This window comes from Chaetodon auriga, chromosome 5 (genome assembly GCF_051107435.1).
Source record: "Chaetodon auriga isolate fChaAug3 chromosome 5, fChaAug3.hap1, whole genome shotgun sequence".
Taxonomy (NCBI): domain Eukaryota; kingdom Metazoa; phylum Chordata; class Actinopteri; order Chaetodontiformes; family Chaetodontidae; genus Chaetodon; species Chaetodon auriga.
In genome coordinates this window covers 15,621,807-15,643,966 of record NC_135078.1, presented here as the reverse complement: position 1 = coordinate 15,643,966, position 22,160 = coordinate 15,621,807, and the positions used below count along the sequence as shown (strand labels likewise).

The 22,160-nt window shown below is 41.1% G+C and overlaps 1 protein-coding gene across 3 annotated transcripts in view; it reads left to right on the top strand.

Annotated features, from left to right (window-relative positions):
• Positions 1-21,896, top strand: part of slc23a2 (solute carrier family 23 member 2) — a 36,495-nt gene extending 14,599 nt beyond the window's left edge. For 2 of the 3 annotated variants that reach the window (XM_076730523.1, XM_076730521.1), the window contains 14 exons: positions 1,724-1,947; positions 4,121-4,219; positions 5,057-5,173; positions 6,597-6,754; positions 10,175-10,263; positions 10,479-10,546; positions 11,537-11,718; positions 12,413-12,533; positions 13,438-13,594; positions 14,800-14,947; positions 15,064-15,169; positions 15,845-16,112; positions 16,225-16,320; positions 16,766-21,896. In XM_076730523.1, the coding sequence (XP_076586638.1) occupies positions 1,843-1,947; positions 4,121-4,219; positions 5,057-5,173; positions 6,597-6,754; positions 10,175-10,263; positions 10,479-10,546; positions 11,537-11,718; positions 12,413-12,533; positions 13,438-13,594; positions 14,800-14,947; positions 15,064-15,169; positions 15,845-16,112; positions 16,225-16,320; positions 16,766-17,043 (1,992 nt within the window). In that variant the 5' untranslated portion in view covers positions 1,724-1,842 and the 3' untranslated portion in view covers positions 17,044-21,896. The remainder of the gene's footprint in view (positions 1-1,723; positions 1,948-4,120; positions 4,220-5,056; positions 5,174-6,596; positions 6,755-10,174; positions 10,264-10,478; positions 10,547-11,536; positions 11,719-12,412; positions 12,534-13,437; positions 13,595-14,799; positions 14,948-15,063; positions 15,170-15,844; positions 16,113-16,224; positions 16,321-16,765) is intronic. The other variant, XM_076730522.1, reaches the window with a different exon arrangement.
• Positions 21,897-22,160: the final 264 nt, after the last annotated feature.

Below are 22,160 nucleotides of genomic sequence, written 5' to 3'. Positions count from 1 at the left end.
AAGTAATGAATAAAATGGCCTTGTTAAATAATGAAATGGCTTTGCATGGAGTCTACAAGCATGAAGGAAACAGGATCCTGAGTGGCAACAAGTTTCAACAAGTTCACTCTTCACTCAACTATAAGACTATTTATTTGGAGGCTAAGGTCAGCATTTGACGTGATCTCCTCAGTGATTCATCATCCATCATGTCTTTGTGTCGTAACACTACTCGAATTAACAGTCAGCCGACCTTGATGATCTAGTGAAATATTGGTGTGCGATGCCTTTTCATTTACAGTACAACATGGTTCGTGAACTGACCACTGCATGTCTAAAAGACCCAAGGCAGTACACAACAAGTTGTTGTTCTTAAAAGACCAAAGTGTTGTAATTTTGAATGTGAAAACAGTATGAACCCTTACAGTTTTGTTAATTCCAGAGATGTCACCAGACATATCATGTTTGTGTGACAGCCAAAACTCGATTCACCCACTGTGTGGCTATCTTTTGTAGAGATAATTATTCTTTTTCATATATATGTTGTACACCAAACCATCGCTTTAGTGTATTTGTTAGTGCAGCTTTACTTAGACGTGAGAATAATTGATTCCACATCTGTGTGTATGAAGGGAAATTCTTCTGAGCAGTTTCGGTTCAGAGAAGACCAGGTGACCACTTGATTGACTCACAGTCAACATGTTATCGTATCCTTTATTGGGTTTTGCAGGTAGCTGACTTGCCGGCTTTTCACTTCTGTCATTCTTTTGATCCCAATGCTGTCAGTGAGTGACAGTTAATGATCCACTGAGTTAAAGGCACTGACCAGAAATTAGACCGTACCATCCCTGCTAGGGGTAAACCGACATTTCTCTCTCTCTACCTCGTGCACCTTTTTTTTATTGACGCTCAGCTCTGATCATTCTGTTCCTCCTCTCTCTCAAACACATGTCCATGTTTCACTCTTTTTCTTGTTTTGCTTTCTTTTTCTCTTTGCATTATCTCACCTCTCCTGCTGTTTGCCTTCTGCTCTCTTCTTGTGTCAGATGGTGACCTGTTGGCAATAAGGATTTTTAACTGAGACGTAGGTAGTAGTGGTAGTAGTAGCAGTAGTAGTTCTCCCAAAGGCAACCTATTATTTCTCATTTAATTATTTGGTCTGTAAAATGGCAGGTAATAGTGAAAAAATGGCCATTATAATGTCTTAAAGGTCAAGATCTTCAGGTGGTTAGTTTTGTCTAGCAAATGGTTCAGAACCAGAAGATACTCAGTCTACTTCCACATAAGACAAAGCAAATCTTCTCAACTGAGAAGCTAGAACCAGTTAATTCTGGGCAGTTTTGCGTGGAAAAAATGACTTAATTGATGTCTTAAAAGTGTTTTCATAATCTGTTTATTAACCAAAACACCAACAGCAGCCGAAATACACCTGAAATGTTTTTAGATCAAATCCAGAAAAGGAAGCACACTTTGGCATTAGTGAGGAGAAAAGCTATCTTCAGCATATTTATTTCCTTTTATTTGATAAATAATAAACAGTTGCAGTTGCATGCTTTTGTCATTCAGACAACAAAAACAACAACACGAAACCTGAGATAAGTCAAGTTTCCAATCAACAAGAAGTGCCATCTGGCAGCCTCTCAGGCTCTCCGGTGTGATCAGACCCTCATAATGCAGTTAGGATATTAGAACCATGTAAAAATCAAAATATTGATCTCTCTGTTTGTCTGTCTTTTCATCCAAGCAGGTGAGGCAGTCCTGGATGATGTAATCGGACTGAAGGATTCATCTGCAGTGTTCACACCAGAGCGAGACAGTGGAGGAACAGAGAAAGACGAGGAGGACGACATTGAAGACGCAAGGATGGGCGTGGGGAAAAATACCACTTCCAAGTCGCTGGACAGCAGCAGTGAGGGAGGAAAATATGAAGAGGAGATCAAGCATGGAGCAGACTTCTACCCCATTCCGGTACACGGCTGTGTTTAATGTCCTTTTTATTTTACTGTTGTAAAGCTTCATCACAGAGACAAAACCACACATTCGTAATGAACATGCTGAGGCAAAGCTCACATAATGAACAGATGACAAAGACAGGGTTTGGTCAACATGCATGCAGCCTTATAATTACTGTCCCTCTCCCTCCACCCCGCTGCCTCCTAACAGTCTCTCTTTCATTCACTCAGGCTCAGATTTGGCATTTCTTTTTGCTTGGAATGTATTCGTGTTACCGGATGGCCCGAGTACACACTCAAGCTGTATACTTTATGGCCAGTTGGTGCATGCTGCTGCTGCTCCCACTCAGTCCATCCACTTCCTTTGTTTGTCCTCTTGGCACTAGGCCAGAGCTTCATGTAGGTCAAAAGGCAGACTGAACAAACACCTTATCTGAACCTGTGTGTTATGAACTGAGGACACTAAGGCCTTGCTCCACCTGCCAGCCAAAATCTGGTTTTGGCATATCCAGATTGTGTTTAGATTGATTTTAAAAAGATTGGCAAGCAAAAAAGAAAACCCACATGAAATGCAATTCCTGCAAATTAGATTCAAGGCATATTTGGAGATGTTTGAAAATACAATTCCAGTTGGATTTCCACAGATGCATCTCAGTCTGCATGCTCTGACCACTCCGATCAGATCTCAGAGTGTCTTTAGCCTTACTCACAATGCAACACACAGAAGCAGAAGTGCATCAGAGATGCTGCGCTGAATCCGACATTGCATTGTTTACCAGCCTCCTCCATCACTGAGTTTGTCTGCTGCAGCAGACGAGTCCTGCAGCACAACCCTGAGGTTTATTCTCAGAAAGGATCACAGGACTGTACAGAACACTACAGATCACTTTGTAACCACACAGTAAAGGCAGAATGGTGGCGGTTGAAGGATGAGTGCAGAGCTCAACACTAACTTTTCTTATGCCAGCATGGCAAGCAGGCATCAGGTTTTGGTTGCCAACAAAATTCTGTATAGTTTCGGTTTTATCTGATACTTAAGCATTCACAATTTGAATCTGAAGCGTTAACAGTTAATGTGTCCACCCTCACTTCCAGTATACAAAATACCAGTCGTGCAGCTGTTGTTATGTTCCTCACAGATCCCTCAAAAAATGAATCCAGCTAATTCCAAAGGGTGTGCCAGCTCTTGTAGCCTCCACTATGTTCATTATGTTGTAGAGCCCACTTATGTTGCTTCGAGCTCCAGTTCTCGTCTAGCCCCGCAGTTCTGTAGAATGTGCTAACCTGAACCAGTGAGTTTTACAGCATCGTTTTCCATCCAGCTCAAAGATGCCTCCCTTCGCCTCCCAAGATGTCACAGATGTCCTGTGTTTTTTCATTCAGGTTCATCTGCGTCTTTGTCTGCTGAATCAATTTGCACATTCATTTGTGATGTTACCACATCACAGCAAATATTTATTTTGGGGTGCTCATTGCTCTGTGTGTGTGTGTGTGTGTGTGTGTGTGTGTGTGTGTGTGTGTGTGTGTGTGTGTGTGTGTGTGTGTGTGTGTGTGTGTGTGTGTGTGTGTGCGTGCGTGCGTGCGTGCGTGCGTGCGTGCGTGCGTGCGTGCGTGCGTGTGTGCGTGCGTGTGTGTGTGCGTGTGTGTGTGTGCACTTTATTTGCCAATTTCTGGAAATGGTTGCTATTGGCAACTTGGCAACTGCTACTGTTGAGCTTTGGACCCCAAAGCCCTGGAGCGTGTTTTCATACTTCATCTCTGTGCATCTTCTCCCTCAAGCATGGAAACATTCCAGAATATATCATCTTTAAATGTAAATTTTGTAAAGCACAAACTCATACACCACACACACACACACACTCGCACACACTGTAACAAAGTCTGGCTCATTATTCCTTTTTTTTTTTTTTTCCCCTTCCCTCAAGCTGTTAATTTGACCTCACGTTTCTAACCTTCCACACAGCACTGCAAAGACACACACTTACACAAACTTTCACTCTCCTTCAGCTTTCCTGTCTTTTCATTTGGTTTTGTTAACCAGCCAGGAAAGTGTCAAAGCTCTGGGCATCATCTCCAGTATGCTGTCAGGGCCAGCGTGCTTTGGCAAACTGATTGCCTTATGTATTGCCTTGTAAAAGGAAGAAGGACCTCATTGAAAAAAAATCGTATGTGTGTGTTTGTGTGTTTAGGTGGTGGTAAATGGAGTAGGTGGTGCCAGTGGAGACCAGGATACTGAGAACACAGAGCTGATGGCCATCTACACTAAAGAAAATCAAAGAGCGGAGAAGGTAACTCGTGAGGAGAAATGGAGAAGTGAAACACAATCGTCCTGTCAACTTAAGTGCTAGTTAACCCAAAACAAGCGTCTGTGTAAGCAGTCTGACACATAGTCACATGGTTCAATAAGATTACTCATAATCGCAGTCAGAATCACATTTTCCCTGACTTTTCTTTTCCCTCTTCACCTTTCACCTACATTATTAGAGCTGTAATCCTCAAGACTTCACTTCTAGTGAATCTGGCGACACTCGTGGTTATAGTAGTAACAAGCATGGTTTAATACAACAGCAAACACACACTGAACATCATCAGCATCATACAGCATCTGTCTATAGAGCAACCAAACAAACTCACCTTGTTTTGTCAAAGATGCTCTGATCTGATTTCATGCTGCACATGGTGTGAGTACTTTTCCACTCAGCAGCAAGTTTTCTGGAAATGGACCTGAGATCCGAGTCTCCATGTTGTCTTTCCTTTTTCTTCTTCTGTACTCTTTCCTCATTGTCACTGTGACTGTGCGTTTTTCTTTGCTGAGAGAATGAAGTCATGTTTTGTTTTCTCTTTCACACTCTTTCTTTTTGACTTTCTTTTTTTATCATTTCCTTTTTTACCATTCATAAATTTCACCCTCCCTCACGGCTCAGACACACTGAGCAGACATCATTTGAAATGATTAGGTATAACCTGGCACTCCAGAATGCCTTATTTTTTTAACCTTTTACAGTGTGAAGTGAAGTGTACAGTACAGAGTAAACATGTCAAGAAAGATATGAAGCTATTGTTCATCCTGTTTCTGTGTGCGTGCATGCGTGCGTGCGTGCGTGTGTGTGTGTGTGTATGTATAGAGCTCAATGTCTGAGACGTTGGACAGCACAGACAGTGTGGATGCAAGGAGGATGGATATGATCTATACGATTGAAGACACCCCGCCCTGGTATCTGTGTGTGTTCTTGGGTTTACAGGTAAATCTACACACGGCTGGGTTTTTTTTTTTTTTTTTTTTTTTTTTGAACCTGGAAAACATGCATTTACACGTGTCTTGTGTAATCAGGCTGTGTCCTATTTTTTACTCTGGTTGTACTTGTCAGTACAGTTTTTTTCATCCCACCGATTCATTATATATGACGCAACTGGAAGCTAGACATGTAAATAGGATTTTGCTCACAGTCATCATGTTGGTGGTTCAGTGGGTTAATGTCCTCAGTGTGTGAACACAACGTGTTTGTGTGACACTGGACTTTTGTCCTCTGTCACATAGTCATTACTGAGAAGATACCATATCTGCGAAAGAAACTAAACTTATAGCAGATTTAGCGAGCACGTTCCCCAGCCAAGGCTGTACAGTCCTTCACATTTATTTTGTAATATTGGGAAAAAAGAAGAATATTGGACACAAATCTGCACTGGACATTGTATATTGTAGAAGATTTTGCCTCAATCATCAGAACAGTCTGGCCGTTAAGTTGATTGGCAGTCCTGGTGCCAGACTCTTAGAACAGATTAACAAAGGCTGACAGGTAAAGAATAGTTTGAATTGGTTCTGACAGCAAAAGAAAACTACATATTGGCTATTCATCATAATGCTTTATTACTATAGAAATTTTAACGAACTGAATTTTCTGACTTTAAACATAAATCTTGTACAAATATACTGAAATAGCAACTTCACCACAGATGAAGCTGCACTTATACTGCAAGTAACAAACCATATCACTACAAAATATAGAATTTCATTCCTAAACGATCAAACTAACCAAACTATTCAAGGAAAAGTGCAAACACACTCTCCATCTTCTTTGTTCAGAAAGGGTTTGCCACAGACGAGCAGGCTTCCTTTTAGATTCAGCAGTTCCACCCACACAGGTAGCAGCCGGGTCAGGTGGAGGAAGGTTAGAGTGGGAGGGAATTTTCGCCACAATGTATGGCATGTTAGGGTGTAGTGCAGGGATGAATACCAATAATTAGTGTGGAGTTATGGTCATTTTAAAGACATCATCAAGAGGTATGGCAATTATCAGGTGTGACTTTAGAAAGTCAAAATGATGTCTGTATTTATTTATTTTTTGCTCTGTTGTCCACTTCTGTACCAAATTTGGTGAAAAGCATAGGGACTTTGGAGGGTTCTAAAAAAAAAAGTTTTTTTTTTAATTGATTTATTTATTAATTCATTTATATTTTTGCGAAACACAATCAGTTTGAACCAAAGGATGTGGGATGTTATGTTTTGTGTCTGGGAGGAAATCTGATATATATGGAAACATCCTTAAAGGCATTTTTGTGCTGTGCTGACTTAACAATCAAAATCTCGTGTCAAGTGAAGTGAAACAATGGACACACACACACACACCCATAATACACACTGACTGTCGCCTCTTGTCTTTGCAGCACTACTTGACATGTTTCAGTGGCACTATCGCGGTGCCGTTCCTCCTCGCTGAGGCGATGTGTGTCGGCTTCGATCAGTGGGCCACCAGTCAGCTCATAGGGACCATCTTCTTCTGTGTAGGGATCACCACCCTGCTACAGACCACACTGGGCTGCAGGTACACACACACACACACACACACACACACACACACACACACACACACACACACACACAAAAACAATACTGCTTCACATAGATGTAGGGAAATGTTTTCTGGAATGAATACACACAGACTCTTGCATATATTCTGTCTTTCACCTCCTCTCTTTTTATTCTCCCTCTTCTTTCCACTCTCTCACACTCATCTAGAAGTACCACTTAAAGACAAGAACCATTGTCAACTTGAAGTTCCTCTTTCTCTATCCTTCCTCCTCATGTCACTCTGGAGTGTGTTTTAAGTAGATGCTTACGCATCCTTTTTTGTCGCTGCAGGTTCTTAGAAAATCTGTCACAGTTATATGAAGAAAGAGATTTTTACTCTACAGCAGGTGTCTTGTACACGCATTTTCTCTGAGAACATGACGAGTTGACATTTTAAGTTCCCTGTGTCGCCCATATGGCTGCAGTCGTCCCATGTGACTGAGATTTTCTTTTGTAAAAGAAGAAAGTTAACTTTCAAGAAGCAGCTTGATTATCTTCTGAATGGAGACAACAGAACAGATGCATCTGAAAAGCGTTTACATGCATGCCAGAGGGATGAGTGACATGCATTTCACTTCGACATGTGTATTTTCCGACTAAACACACAGCCATATCTTTGTCGGCAGCATGTTTAACCAAGGGGGAAGTCCCTGCTTTCAGCCATGCCAGTATGTCACCACGCTGACTGCTTAACCACATTCCTCCTTCTTCCTCCTCATCCACAACAAGCTCATTGGTTTCACTGATGTTGAGCCTTCAGGTTGTTGTCGTTGCACCATGTGATGATGCTCTCTGTCATTCCTTTGTGAAATAGTCTGGAATTGAAGACAGCATGTTTCACCCTGGAAATTATTCAGTGGAGTCATCCAGCTTCAGTTTCACCAAAAAGACACTTAATACCATCTATTAAATTCCTTCAAAGTCCTCACTACTCATGAGTCAGGACAGACATGTAAACTGCAGAGGTATACAACTGCAAGGTGCTTCTTTCACAAAAGAGTAGCAGTTGAGTGAGATAAACTCAGTTTGTGTTATAAATCTAATCTTTCCATCACATCGTGGCACATTCCAAGATTTTCATTATTGTTCCTGGAAAGCAGCAGCAACCCCCACCACTCACCTCATTTACACAAACCCAGACAGCAACAGATACTCGCTGTTCTGTTTGACAAAACTCCATGGCCTTGACTGATGTCTCAGTAAAATAGTGTGCAAACACAGTCTTATGTACTTTCCCTCTTACTCAAACATAAAATGGGTACAGAGAAACTGTTTTATTATTATTGAAAGTTGTATGTGGAAGGCTGTCTATCTGTATACCAAAATGACTCATGACTTTGTCTGTTCTCTCTGCTTTTTATTAGACCAGACCACAGGCTTATTTAGCTTATTTAGCCTTATTTAGCCTTATTCAGTGGTCTTTCCAAATGTTCAAATGAGGAACCGATATGTATGTCTGGAAACTATCTATATTAAGGTATCTGGCCTTTACCTCTGCCACAGGAGTTAAAGGAGTATTCCACCAATTTAGTATTGCACTTCCATAAAAAGGGGGGCTTGAGAGAGACAAAAATAAATAAATAAATAAATAAATAGTCAGAATATACTGACTTGTAGTCTGTAACACAGTATGGCTCAATCTCCACAGATGTGTTATGTGTGTCCCTTTAATATCAGCAGCAGAAGTCACTAGAAGGACACTCAGAGTGCAGAACTCAGCCAAGGCCAATACTTCCTTTCCTATGATGTGCAAATCTACAAGCTCAACCACTATACATGCCTAGATATATTTGGATAACTATTAGAATTATATTAATTTGAAATATTTCATGTACATAACATTCATTTAACAACACTCATGTACGTATATGTAAATATCAAATGCTTAAACTGAAAGCTTGTTATCAAAAACAGTTGTTATGAGAAACTGTGTTCACAAGGATGAAATTACTTCATGGTCAATATTATTGCTTTGTTCTTGTGAAGCATTTTTTCTTATATCTGGTGGAGTTTTTTTTGCATACAGTCTCACATTTGACACACTCCCAGGAAACAACTGTCCCTGAGTGCTCAACAACAACAACAACAACAACAACAACAACTGCTTACTGTATGAAGTTTCAGCAACATGTGCCAGCTGACTGAGAATTACTGGTACCTTGTCCCATGCCACACCTTTCCACCAAAATCACCCCAGTCATTTTTCAATGATCTGGCTGACAGACAAGCAAACAGACCGTAACAGAAACACAACTTCTGTGGTAGAGGTAACAAAAAGCTTCTGTAGTATTTCTCTTATCACAGTAGCTACAGGGACTTTTTCAGGTCAGCTTCCAGTGCGATGGTTCTCAAGAAAAAATTTAGTCTATTTCTCTCTCTTGTTCTTCCTTGCTCTCTCACACAAACAACCCCACAGTCTGGTCTTGGCTTTAACATGAATGGCATTCCTGTCACACCAACAGCCTACGCTCTGTGTGTCAGTGCTGAGCTGAGGTGACACATCCAGCCACTGTCTCTCTGTGGGTTACTGTCTCCTGAGAGATTCCACTGAGTGGAAACTGAAGAGGAGAGGAGGCAAATGTCAAAGGCATGTTGATGCTGAGCACGAAAACATGTCTTCAGTCATCTGATTGGTGGTCAAATACAGCGGTGAATGCACCCAAAATGTGTTGCTGGACAAACTGTACTCTAATCAGTACACACAATGAAAGTTTTCAATCTGAATATCAGGCTACTGAAGTGCAACATAAATGTAAACAGGTTTGCATGTTCACAGGTGATGTGTGAAATTTTTGTTATAGGAGTGTATGTTACACATCTTGAGGAAGTTGATTTGCCTGGTGGAGAACAGCAATAGACAACAATATGTGTTTTGTTTTGTTTTGTTTTTGTTTTTTTTTTTAAGTTTGAGTACATACATTTTTGTGAACTGATGTTTGCTATGAGTCGCATATTAGAATGGCAAGAGTCATTCTGACGCCACATGTAAGCAGTGAGGCAACTTAGAAGATATCTGAATACTGAAAAATGAAAAGAAAAAAACTATATAAATATATATCCCAGTCCCAATCCCAATGGGGGAGGAATGTCTGCTAGAAAGAACAGGTCTTATCACATCCAGTCCTTAGCTGGCATACCCAACTGACTTGTTACCCAACAAAAGACCAGAGGGGTTCTTACACTCCACACAGTGAAAGACTGACAGATAAATGGGAATAATTACTGACAAGAATAGCATGAACTCTCTGTCCCACAATGATGACTTGTAATTGACATGCTGGCACACCCGGTGGTTCTACACAGAAAATCACCCTGTTTGCCTCTGAATACTCCTTTTGTTGTAAATTGGTCTGATTATCCAAACTGGTAACATCTTTGCTGTGCTTGTGTTTAGGTTGCCTCTGTTCCAGGCCAGCGCTTTTGCCTTCCTCGCACCAGCCAGAGCCATCCTGTCACTGGACAAATGGAAGTGTAATAATACAGGTAACCCCTCTGTCTCTCACTTTCGGCTCGTTCAGTATAGACGCTCCTGTCTGATATGGCATGATAAAAACTGGCTTATTGTATCTTTGCTTTGATCCCAACTCCTAACACTGCCAGCATCAAAGCCTGCAAATGCAGCAGAGAATTAATCATAACTAGAGTTATGATTCACATCGTTTCTCATTTCTCATCTTCTCGTCTTTTTCCATCACCAGAAGTTCCAGTATTCAACAGCACAGAGCTCTTCCACACAGAGCACATCTGGCACCCCAGGATACGAGAGGTGAGGCAACGAAATGAGAGACTCAGACTTGAAAGGTGGATAGGAAGGGAGGAGACGGAGGAGGCTTGAAAAACTGGATCGACAAAAACTTGGTATAAGACATATACTTGTAATAATTACATCAGCTCAATAAACATGGGCATGCTGCAAGACGTTATTCAACTTCACTTGAATAACTCCTTACACAATTTATTACACAATTGTAGCTGAATAATGGATCTTTTTATCTTGAATCAGTGTAAACTGAGCCAAATTGGGGCATCACTGTGTGCATATAGCTGCAGGGTTTGGTTTTCTGTGACAGGAGCTGGTAATTTGTATTAACCTTTTTCCGTTTGCGTAATCCAGTTGAGTAATTGTTTTTTATGTGACGTGATCGAGACTCAACTCAATCAAATTGAATCAAATTGTTGCGTGTGACATGGATGGGCTGAGGGCAGCAGGAACGTACAGGTAATAAAAGCTGACAGGAGAACACAAAGACAGATAAAGATGGGACAAACAGGATTATCAACACCGGTTATTCAGTCACCCCATTTCTTCCAAACAAAATGTACCTCATTTTTGATTCGTAAATTTGATTTCATATTTTAGTTGGCTACAGTCGAGAAAAATGCTAGTGATGTACAAGTTTCCTCCAGGACATTTGTTTTTATGTGATCGGTGCTGAGCAGAATCCAACAGATCCAACACATGCTGATGATCTCCTGATCAGTATAGATGGTTTCAACCTTTCTGTCACGTAAATGCTGCTGCAGGGAGGTATCCATTTAGCTTTAAGTGTTTAATTAAACATTTAGTTGCTTCAGGCACCATCGTCTTGTATCCTTCTGAGTCTGCACCTGTACTTCATGGGCTTGACTTGTTGACTCGAAGTGAACATGATTTCAAAGAGTTTAAGTGGTAGTTCCATGTTCTGCCACTTCTTTTCAGCATTTCTTCTTCATTAACCCCCCCCTTTTTTCTGTCTCTGTAATTTCTATCTGTCAGATTCAAGGGGCTATCATTGTGTCGTCCCTGGTTGAGGTGTGTATCGGCGCGCTGGGTCTGCCCGGGATCCTACTTAAGTACATCGGACCTCTGACCATCACCCCCACTGTGGCCCTTATCGGCCTGTCTGGTTTCCAGGCTGCAGGGGAGAGGGCTGGAAAACACTGGGGCATTGCTATGCTGTAAGTACACACTCAGTTGTCAGTAAAAACATCTTTAAAGTGACCTGAAATCCACTTCTCTATTGTCCCCTTTGTATGTTCAGTATGTTCTGATGATCGTGATTCAGATGGATCTACATCAGTGTGATAGTGCAGCTGGGCAGAAATGCATTGGACAGCTGTAGTGGGTAATGATGCAGGGGTGGTATGACAGGTTTCTATAAGTGTTTTGGTACTATTTTTTTCTGCCCTGGAAACCTGTCACCATTGGTAACCACTGTACCTGACTGACTTTAACCTGTCTTTAACTATTGTTCTCTGTTGATAAGGATAGGGGTATCTCTTTCACAACCACATGTTTCTTACATGAAAGGTTCAGACTGTGAAGATGTAGATACAGGATTGACTCATGGCGGAAGATCCACTTCAAGGCAGTGATATTCACATGGTGTGACACCAGTTCCTGCTGTGTCATGGCTGTTGACACTGCAGCTGGAGGGCCCCTCCTCTCACTCCACAGGGACTGAGGCTATGTGCCTGTAATTGCCACTGATTTGCTCCTTCTGAGGCAGTTAGGATAATTGATTGGCTCTGAAACCTCTGAGGCCCTAGTCAGACGGAGATGGGAGGAAACATGAATAGAAAATTAGGTCTCTCAAAGGAGATTATACAGCGTAGAAAATGATAAACACACCAAGATTGTTTCTGTCTGCAGGACTATCTTCTTGGTGCTGCTCTTCTCTCAGTATGCCAGAAACGTTCACTTCCCTCTGCCAGTCTACAAAGCCAAGAAAGGCTGGACTTCCTATAGGCTGCAGGTCTTCAAAATGTTTCCTGTAAGTACACAACTGTTCATAAAAGGACATTACATACCTCAGCTTTTGTGCCTTTTGAACAAACTGTGCCTGAGCTCCACTTTTGATTTGTTTTTCTTAGTAAATATTCTGCTCTCTTTTAGTGAACTGACCTTAGTTTCTTTACAACTCCCCCCTTACCTCCACCACAAAATGTGTTCCCATCTAAGTCACAAATTATTCAACAGAGCTAATCTCTGTCTCCCTGGGAAGTTAAGAGGTTTCCCTTTGCCCGCCTTTGTGCAGTGTGTAAATCAGTCTTTCCATGCCCTCTGCTGGTGATGTATTGAATAATAAAAACGCTCTTAAATTCACATCATTATGTTGTACCTGTCTCCTCAAATGGCTTCCTGTTGCTTTTTGCTTTTTACTGGGTCACTCTTAATTGTAAAAATGTTCAAAGTGACTTGATTTTGTATCAGCCAACATGCCAGAGCCTTGGAAGCTAACAACACTGTGCAACATGTATGTGCTTATTTTCACTGTAAATTAAAGTGTGGCAAATGAATAACAATAAGTCAGTGAAGCAGAAGTTCGAGCATCTCTGTCTTCTTTACTGTGATGCATCTCTTTCTTATGAGAGGGATTTAAATTTGATCTCTAAGATTTGATTGGATCGTTCAGAAGTTGACATGATTCAGTGAATACAGCCAGCGTTGTCATATGGAGCTTGTTAACCTTCGCCCACACCTTCATCATATGTATTTTTGACATATTTGACATATAACACATCTGACGTAACTGTCACGAGGATGCAGGATGAGAACTGATGACACGTCTTGTTTTTTATTTCACTTCATCCTTGTTGTGAATGTCTGATAAGTAGAAGTAATAAGTGACACTGATAAGTGTTTTTTTTTTTTCTCTCTCTCTCTCTTGGACCCAGATCATCATGGCCATCCTGGTGTCATGGCTGCTGTGTTTCATTTTCACCGTAACTGATGTTTTCCCGCCGGAGGTAGACAAGTACGGCTTCTACGCCCGCACAGATGCACGTCAAGGAATCCTCGCCGTTGCACCGTGGTTTAAGATCCCATATCCCTGTAAGTGCGTTTATAAAGAGAAAGAGGAGGCAGGTGCTGTTGGAAAGCATTGTTGATGTTAATGCCTGGACTCTCTAAGATGTGTCAACCCAGTGAAAATCAACATTTCATGAAGATTAAAACTGTACATTGTTTGCTGCTGATAAGTCCCACTATATGAGCAGTAAACATTTTCCCTGGAGCTAGACTGTGAACAATAATGATCGTAGAGATTAGATTAGATTACATTCAGCTCTACTGTAATAGCGCATAAAAAACACCAGTGAAGTGCATCAAACCAGACAGAAGGAACAATAAACACTTTGTGCAGTTAGGGTCGGATGGTGTGTTGCTGTGATATACTGTACACAATACACACATATCGGTATTCAAAATGTACAGCAGTGGCAGAGTGTAACTGAGGACTTTTTCTCAAGTACAATTTTGAGGTACTTTACTTTTCTCATTTTATGCTTCTTTGTACTTCTGCTCCACTACAGTTCAAAGGCAAATATTGTACTTTTTACTCCACTACATTTATTTTGACAACTTCAGTTGCCGATTTGGATTATTAAAACAAAATCGATATGAACTAGTAAATTCTGATGTATTATTATTAGTAGTAGTAGTAGTTGTAGTATTAAGGCTTAAGCTACCCAGCAGTATATTAAGTAATTAAAATGACCCCCACCTTTACAAATACTGCAATTTGAAAGTGACAACTTAATCATTAATGCAACAATAATTTTAATGCAGTCATACAATATATAAGATTCTGAAATGGTCCATTATGCATAAGTACTTAAAATATATTTTGTAAGTAAGGATTTGTTCACTGTTGTATTGCTACTTTTACTCACTCTACGTAAAAGATCTGAGTACTTCTTCCACCACTGATGTATAACACAAGTGAATGCTGCTGTTCTATGTCAGTGATGTAACTATGATATGTGCAGTGCAGACGGAAAACAATGAGGAAGTATGCACATACAGAGGAATTAGTCTGATTATGTTGACCCAGTATACTGTATAAATAGGGGGAGAGGCAGATAATATTAGTGTAAATCGCTTTAAAATCCAAGAACAAATTTAGAAATTAAACTGTAAAATACAAAACTGACATAAAAGCTGAACCTTCTCAATATGGACCACAGCAAAACCCCTGCCGGTGGCGATGAGGCAGGAAGTGTCATTTTTAAGATATTTTCTATGCTTTACCTCGACAGTCCAGTGGGGCCTTCCTACTGTAACAGCTGCAGGTGTGATCGGCATGATGAGCGCTGTGGTGGCCAGCATCATCGAATCGATTGGAGATTACTACGCCTGTGCACGCCTCTCTTGTGCTCCTCCACCTCCCATCCATGCCATCAATAGGTAGCTCTTGTTTCTTCATTGTCTCTAACATTTCATTTGGCTCGTGAAGTGACACACAGACATTTTACTGTCTGGAGATTTGCTTTAATTAGGTTGTTTTTCGTTTGTCTCTTTAGGGGGATATTTGTAGAAGGTATTTCCTGTGTGCTGGATGGTCTTTTTGGGACAGGAAATGGCTCCACCTCGTCCAGTCCAAATATAGGCGTCCTGGGAATCACAAAGGTAACACACACCTGTATTCTTAGAGTTTCTGTTCTTAACTTGCCTTTTGTTTTTGACTATTTGAATGATTTGGGGTTGAGAGCTGTTGGGTGGTCGAACTTAACAATATGAAGAAGTCGCGTTGGGCTCTGGAAAATTGTAATGGGTATTTTTCACAATTTTCTGACATTTATTGACAAAGTGATAGGTATATTAATTCAGAATGAAAATAATCGTTGGGGGCTCCCGTACATTAAACCCATTAGCGCTTCCCACAAAGTGTCATTCCATTAAGGTGGAGGTCTAAATCAACTGTGAGACGCACACGTCGCTCTCTGTCATGAGCAGGAAACATCCATCAACATGCATAATGATGGGCCTTGTTCATTCAGCTTCGACTACCGTATATTTAACTGTAAATGACTTTTGTCAACCAGCATGCGCTTTAAAATAGATGGTGCATTCTTTTCTTTTCTTTTTTTTTTAAGATTTTGCCTCCATTGTCCTCATGCTTCGAGTTAGGGTTAGTAGACAGTAAGTCAGCAGCAAAATAGATTTTCTAGTCCTCATCCACTCCAGCTAGCTGCTTTCAGTCTTTAATATGGCGAACCCTCCTCACACAGATGGAGGTTTTAAGGGCTGTAGGGGCTGAGTAGCTTTCCCTTTACTCTATCTGAACTCTGATCGGTCTTCCAGGTCGGCAGCAGACGTGTGATCCAGTATGGAGCTGCCATGATGCTGCTGCTGGGGCTTGTGGGTAAATTCAGCGCTCTGTTTGCCTCTCTGCCCGACCCTGTCCTTGGAGCTCTGTTCTGCACCCTGTTTGGTATGATCACAGCAGTGGGACTGTCCAACCTGCAGTTTGTTGACCTCAATTCCTCCAGGAACCTCTTTGTTTTGGGTTTCTCCATCTTCTTTGGTCTCATGCTGCCAAGCTACCTCAAGCAGAACCCGCTGGTCACTGGTGAGTGGAGACCCCTTCTGTACAGTATACAAACCAGGGCCAGGCAATATCACAGCCCCAATACAATTTTGTTAAGACACATCTTAAGCTCCCGTCTCTGTATCTTTCTCAGGCATCGTTGAGATTGACCAGGTGTTGAACGTACTCCTCACCACTGCTATGTTTGTTGGAGGCTCTGTCGCCTTCATTTTGGACAATACTATCCCCGGTAAGGTGTTTAATCCACTCTTTTTCACATTTGCCACTCTAAAAAATGTATTGTCATTCTGCTATTAAGGTTATGGCTGGATGTAAAGGTCATTTACAGAATGCAAGGAGATTATAATTGCGTGGCTGTGTCTGTAGAAAAGGTACAGGTATACCTGTAAAGGCAGAACATGCTGTGGGCTATTAGATATCTGATTTGGTCTGGGAACATCGCATCAAGACCCCTCTGGGAGAGTTGGAAAACTTGGAGGGGGAGAAGGATGTCCGGGCTTAACCTGCTGAGCACCTGCTTTCTGTTTCTTTATCTTCAAAGAGATCATAATACTGTGTCAACAAAGGGAAGCTATACAGTTCATGTTGTCTATCATGTTCCTTCTTATTCGGTTGGGCTTTTAGTTGTGGATCCTGAGGAACTCATGATTAATCTGTCTTCCTTTTCTCCTCAGGTACCCCCGAAGAACGAGGCATCAGGAAGCTGAAACGTGGCGCTGGTCTCAGTGCAGCAGAGCTGGAAGGGATGAGATCATATGATCTGCCGTTTGGAATGGACTTCATCCACAGACACCCCATTTTCAAGTACTTCCCCATCAGCCCCTCCTTCACGGGCTACCAATGGGGGAGGTTACGGGAAACCTGCAGGAGCAGAATGGGACATGGGGATGCAGTGAAGGGAGGAGGAATGGGAGGGGAGGGAGGTGCGACAGCGGGGGAGAGTCGGGTATAGCCAACGGGCTGGTGCTAAAAATTCTGAAATGTGTCTGAGTTTGGGGAGCAAGGGATGGTACACTAAGGCAAAAGGATGGGAGAGTGGAGGACAGAAGCAGTGCGGGATTCAGGATTGTGTGGAAGAAAATGTGATGCACCAACCCACCCCCCACCCCCCCATCAGTGTGTGTTTCTTTAGCTCGTGTCAGTCTTTTCCCACTTCCCACTATGCTATTTTAAGCATGCTATAGCAAGTTACAGCATGCTATAAAAGATGTCACCATGCAGAGGTTTCTTGGTGTGTGTGCATGTGTGTACAGTAATCAGCAAGAGATAACAGTTTTGTGCTATTTAGTTGCACTTTAATCCAGAGTGAGACAGATGGACGTCCAACGACCAAAGCTTGATGATTCACTGACTCGCAATCACTGCCAAATTTTAGTGCAAATGTCCTTTTATAAAACATATTTGTAGATGATATTATGTCAATTGAGGATTATGCAAAATTTCTGATATGAATCATTTGCCTCTAGACTTATTATGCAACCTCATTCGAGATACAAACACACATGCTCACACCAACAGCCTCACCAAAACTAGCTCGAGCGCTGCAATGCACGTCAGGGCCATCCCAATTGATGGAAGTGGTTTGTCAGGTGCCCTTAGCCATGCAAAGTGATTGTGACATTTATTTTTGCACTATCTGCCTCCTGAGTTCAAAACCAGAATGTCACTCCACAGCTCCCGTCCCTCATTTCTTCAGTAAAGCACCTCAGAGACCCATTTAGCAGCACCTCATATCTGCACATCTCATACTAAAAACCCCTCACAACCCCCTTCGCTATGCTAATGCTAATATTCACAGGATCTCCTCTGTAACATACCAGTTTACATACTGTGTCAGTATTAAGCAGTAGTTACCAACAATCCCAAAACTCTGGTTTTCCTGATCACATCTGATCGTCTCATTTAGCTGTCAAATGGGACCTGGCTTGCTTTGCTTTACTCTAAAACAAAATAAATTGTGGTAAGATATTTCTTTTTATTTGGTAACTTTTAACCTCATCTAACGTAGGCAGTTGCACATTGAAACAAGCTTTTGATAAAGCCTCTACTGCCATGATTAGCGTGGTGCATTTGCAAAAGCTGCATTAATGGCACACAGTAACACGGATGTGGCCTTTTTAGACAGACTTCGAAACCTTGTCTACGTAAATACAAAGCTTAAAAAACGATGAATGACAGCAGCAGAATTAAATGTGTTCATCCCATGACTGCAGAGATCTCTGACCCTCTGTGTGGATGTTATCTCACAGTTTTAAGGTGTGACTTATGCTCTGCTTTTAGTCGTAATGTGTATTAATGTAGGATTTACAAAGGCCGCGCCATAAACTGATACACCCCTGCCACCGTCCAAAGCCACTTGGTGAGCACTTGCATAACTGTACTACGAAGTAAGGGTGGTGTTTTTGTTTGGATATGGAGTATTTAAATGTGGTAAAAGGGGTTTGGAGACTTTAACTGTCATCCTTTTGTTCTCTGGATGGACTCAACGGTGCAATGTGTGTCTTTGCAACAGCCAATCATAACGCTTGCTGATGTCCTTAACGATTTTCACTGATTTAATGGCATTAATGACTTTCCCTTATATTCCTCCTCCTCCTCCCATCCTCAGTCACCAGTACACCTCCCACTCTCACTCTGCTTCAGTTAGTTTACTGCTGATGTTTTTGTTTTTTTTTAACTGTTCATGTCTGTCGTAGTTCAGGCTGTAGCAGAACATCCGGCTGAGTAACACAACATTTTAGAGTATCAGAAGCCTGTTATGAACCCAGATGTGACTCTGAAGAGTGAGTCTCTGATTTGACCACACGGTGTGCCTCTGGTGTTTTCATTGAAAAACAGCGGTTTAAAAAAAGAGTTTGCAACATTATAATCTTTGTAAATGTGAAAATTAATAGCCGTACAATGAGAGAAATAACAGCTCAAAGAAAACTACTAAATGTTTATCCCCACTGAGATTTTTACTAAACCAAAATGCTAAAAGCTCTTTTCTTCCTCCTATTCTGTTACTGAATACCAAAATATTTTCTTTTAGTATTGGCAATTGTTGCCATTATTTTGAAATCTAATCCCCAATTTTCTCACCTTTTTGTCTCTTTTTAAAGCTATTTATTTATTTATGAGAAGAGTTGGTGTCTAATAGTTGCTTAAAGCGAGTAAATGTTTCTCTTGCACAATGTTGAAAGTATATTTATTAGTTTACTTGTCCATGCCCTATTTAGATTGGTGTGATGATGACTGACCGCTGCTCGTCCGCTCTCAGTCTCAGCTGCAGTCGGTGCTTTTAGAAACTCACCTGTGGACAGCAGTTTTTCTAAAGATAGTTTCTAAAGTAAGATGTAAGCAGCTTCTATTTCATTCCATTTATATCATTTTGTTTTGAAAAACAACAGAAGAACACTTTTAAATGTTGAACTGGATAGTTGAGTGAGATATCAGAGTGAGGGCCTTTTACTACAAGTACTGTTTGCACATGTAATGGTGCCAAGAACGTCAGAGTAACACTCACTAACCTGAAACCCTAAAATGTCACGAGAATGCTGCAGATTTAGTCGTTTTTTGCTTGATGACCTGAACATAAGTGGCTGACCTGCTTTGTGACTGAATATTCTTGGGCCTTATTCTATGATAGCATGGCTAGCTGTTGCCCCATTTATGACTTCAGCACTCTGTACATTAGTCTTGTGATTCAGTCACATAGTGATCCCTATAAGCATTTTTTTACCTGTTATCTAGCAGTGGGTTGCATCCTCAAATGTGTTTTTTCTGATCTTGCAGAGGTCTGCAGTCAGTCCAGCATTATGAAATAGGTTAAAATGCAATATTTCTGCAGACTGTGGCACTGTACTCTATTGTTCTACATTTCTGGGTGTACTTTTAGCCTATAGTACTATGTGACCCAAATGGGAATTTTAGCAAGCTATATTGCTTTTTTTTTTTATTTTTTTTATCACACTCTATATCGCATACTTTATTTAGATGTTACCAAAATGAGCCCCACCCCCACAGTATCTATATGGGGGCACAAATTCTTCTTGATATTGTTGATTCTCTAGTGTCACGGATTGCAGTTCATCAAAATCCCCAATAACAAAATTTGTGTCAAAATTCTGCAGTGATACCGTTCTCCATCACACCTGTCAAAGTGCAGAATACAATGAAGTAAGATAAAAACTGAAATTCCTAACTGGGTCTCAGATTTCGGTGTAACACTAACAGACTCTGTGGAAATATTGATCTCACCTAAAATGTTATCATTCTGGGTAGACTGTAGACATCTGTGATACGACACAGAGAAGCACAAGCATTGCTGATCACACAAGAGGCTAGGCTAGCTAGCGATCATTGATGTGTGCAGAAACCGCACGTTTAAAAACCTCACTCTCCTCATCTAGGACTAGCAGCTGGAGAGCTGTAGATCAGACACAGTGTTATGGGGTGTTTGGCAAAATTAGCAGTGTGTTATTGGCACACCAGCTGATGTTTTTGGCCTCCTTGCCAACGCTGCATGACCTTGCTGCAGGAGCAGATGATGATGATTAAGAAGAGGTCGGAGATCAGTCACTGCCTCCTGCATCCTCTCTGAGAGGGAGTCAATGGAGGGCGGTTTGGCAGTTTTTGGCATCTCCTTTAGTGTGTCCTTTAATACATGGGCTGCACACACAATAATCACATGCACAACATGTGACGTTTTCTGTGTCATATCATGTTCATGCAACCAGCACTTGCTTCTCCCATCACACCCTCTCCCCTCTCTCCACACACTCTCTGTTTAACCCCCACCCCCCCCCCACCCCCCAGTCCTGCAGTGAAAATATATTGGTGTCCTCTCATGTTTGGTGTACCTGGTTTTCTCCCTGGGAATTCTTACTGTTGATGTTTCTGGATGCAGGAGAAAACACCGGCTGGCCACCTTATTAAGAGCCTTGGTCATTGACAGCTCAGTGAACATGCCTTTCACTTTGCGGCAAGACGAACATTGGACGTCTTTGTGTCTAAAGGCAGCTTCTCCTTGTTTTTAACTTTCCCTTTCCAGTTTTTATCACACTTTCTCTCCTATGATAGGATCCTATACATATCCGTATGTGTTTCTCAAATAGCTTTTACAGAGTGAACCCAGTTACAGTAAAAATACCCTGGATTACCCAAAACTTGGCTCTCTTCTTTGATCATCAGGTTAACCAACAGATGGCTCTTAAGAAGGTGGCCATAAGGTGTGTAACACAAAGACATCAGTCCCTTTCAGTTATTTTGAAGGGGGTGCTACCTGAAGAATATACTTTTGTGTATTGTGTTTTATCTTTTTCTGTGTTTTTGTTTTTTATACATTGTTTTCATGTTTTTGCAAGCAACTATTTGTAAGAAACAAATCATAACTTTTAATCTTAAATCATGCTGGAAAGTGCACCATTTTGTTGTACTTTTTATTTAAAAAGTAAATACATTTTGATCCTGTTTTGAATCTGTGGTTTGGTGGAATCCTTTTGTTTATTGGGACCTTCTCATATTGTATTTTTTTACTCTAACATTGCTTTCTGTCCTTGTTAACACATTACCAGTATAAATGAAAGACCGAGCTGAGAAACTTTTAATAGATGTAATAGGAAAAAAAAAAAAAAAAAAAAGTCTATTGAGTAAAGTTTGCTAAACATTCTGGAAGAGAAATTGTGTAAACTAATTGTAGCAACAAAATGTTTATTTCTTTGTTCAAAACTATTTAATAAGATGTTACAGAATGAATGCAGTCTTTTGTCTTTATTGGTCACCAACTGTGATTGTGACAATAAAAGTGAAATATGTAGCTGGTCAGATTCTTCGACGGTCTGATTTAACTACGATAAAAGGACTAATAGCTTTCCCAAATCTTGATGTGCTGCACAGAAAGATCTAAAAACTACTTATCAGTTTCCTCTAGATAGGCTGGATTACGCCCCAGGCAAAGCAGCAACCTCCTCTGAGCCCTAGATTCCCTGTTCCCTGTCACTTGGTTTGTGGTAATGTAATTAATAATTGTGTTTGGGAATATGCACTACTGATGCACAATATCAGCCAATACAGTAAAGGCCTTGACAT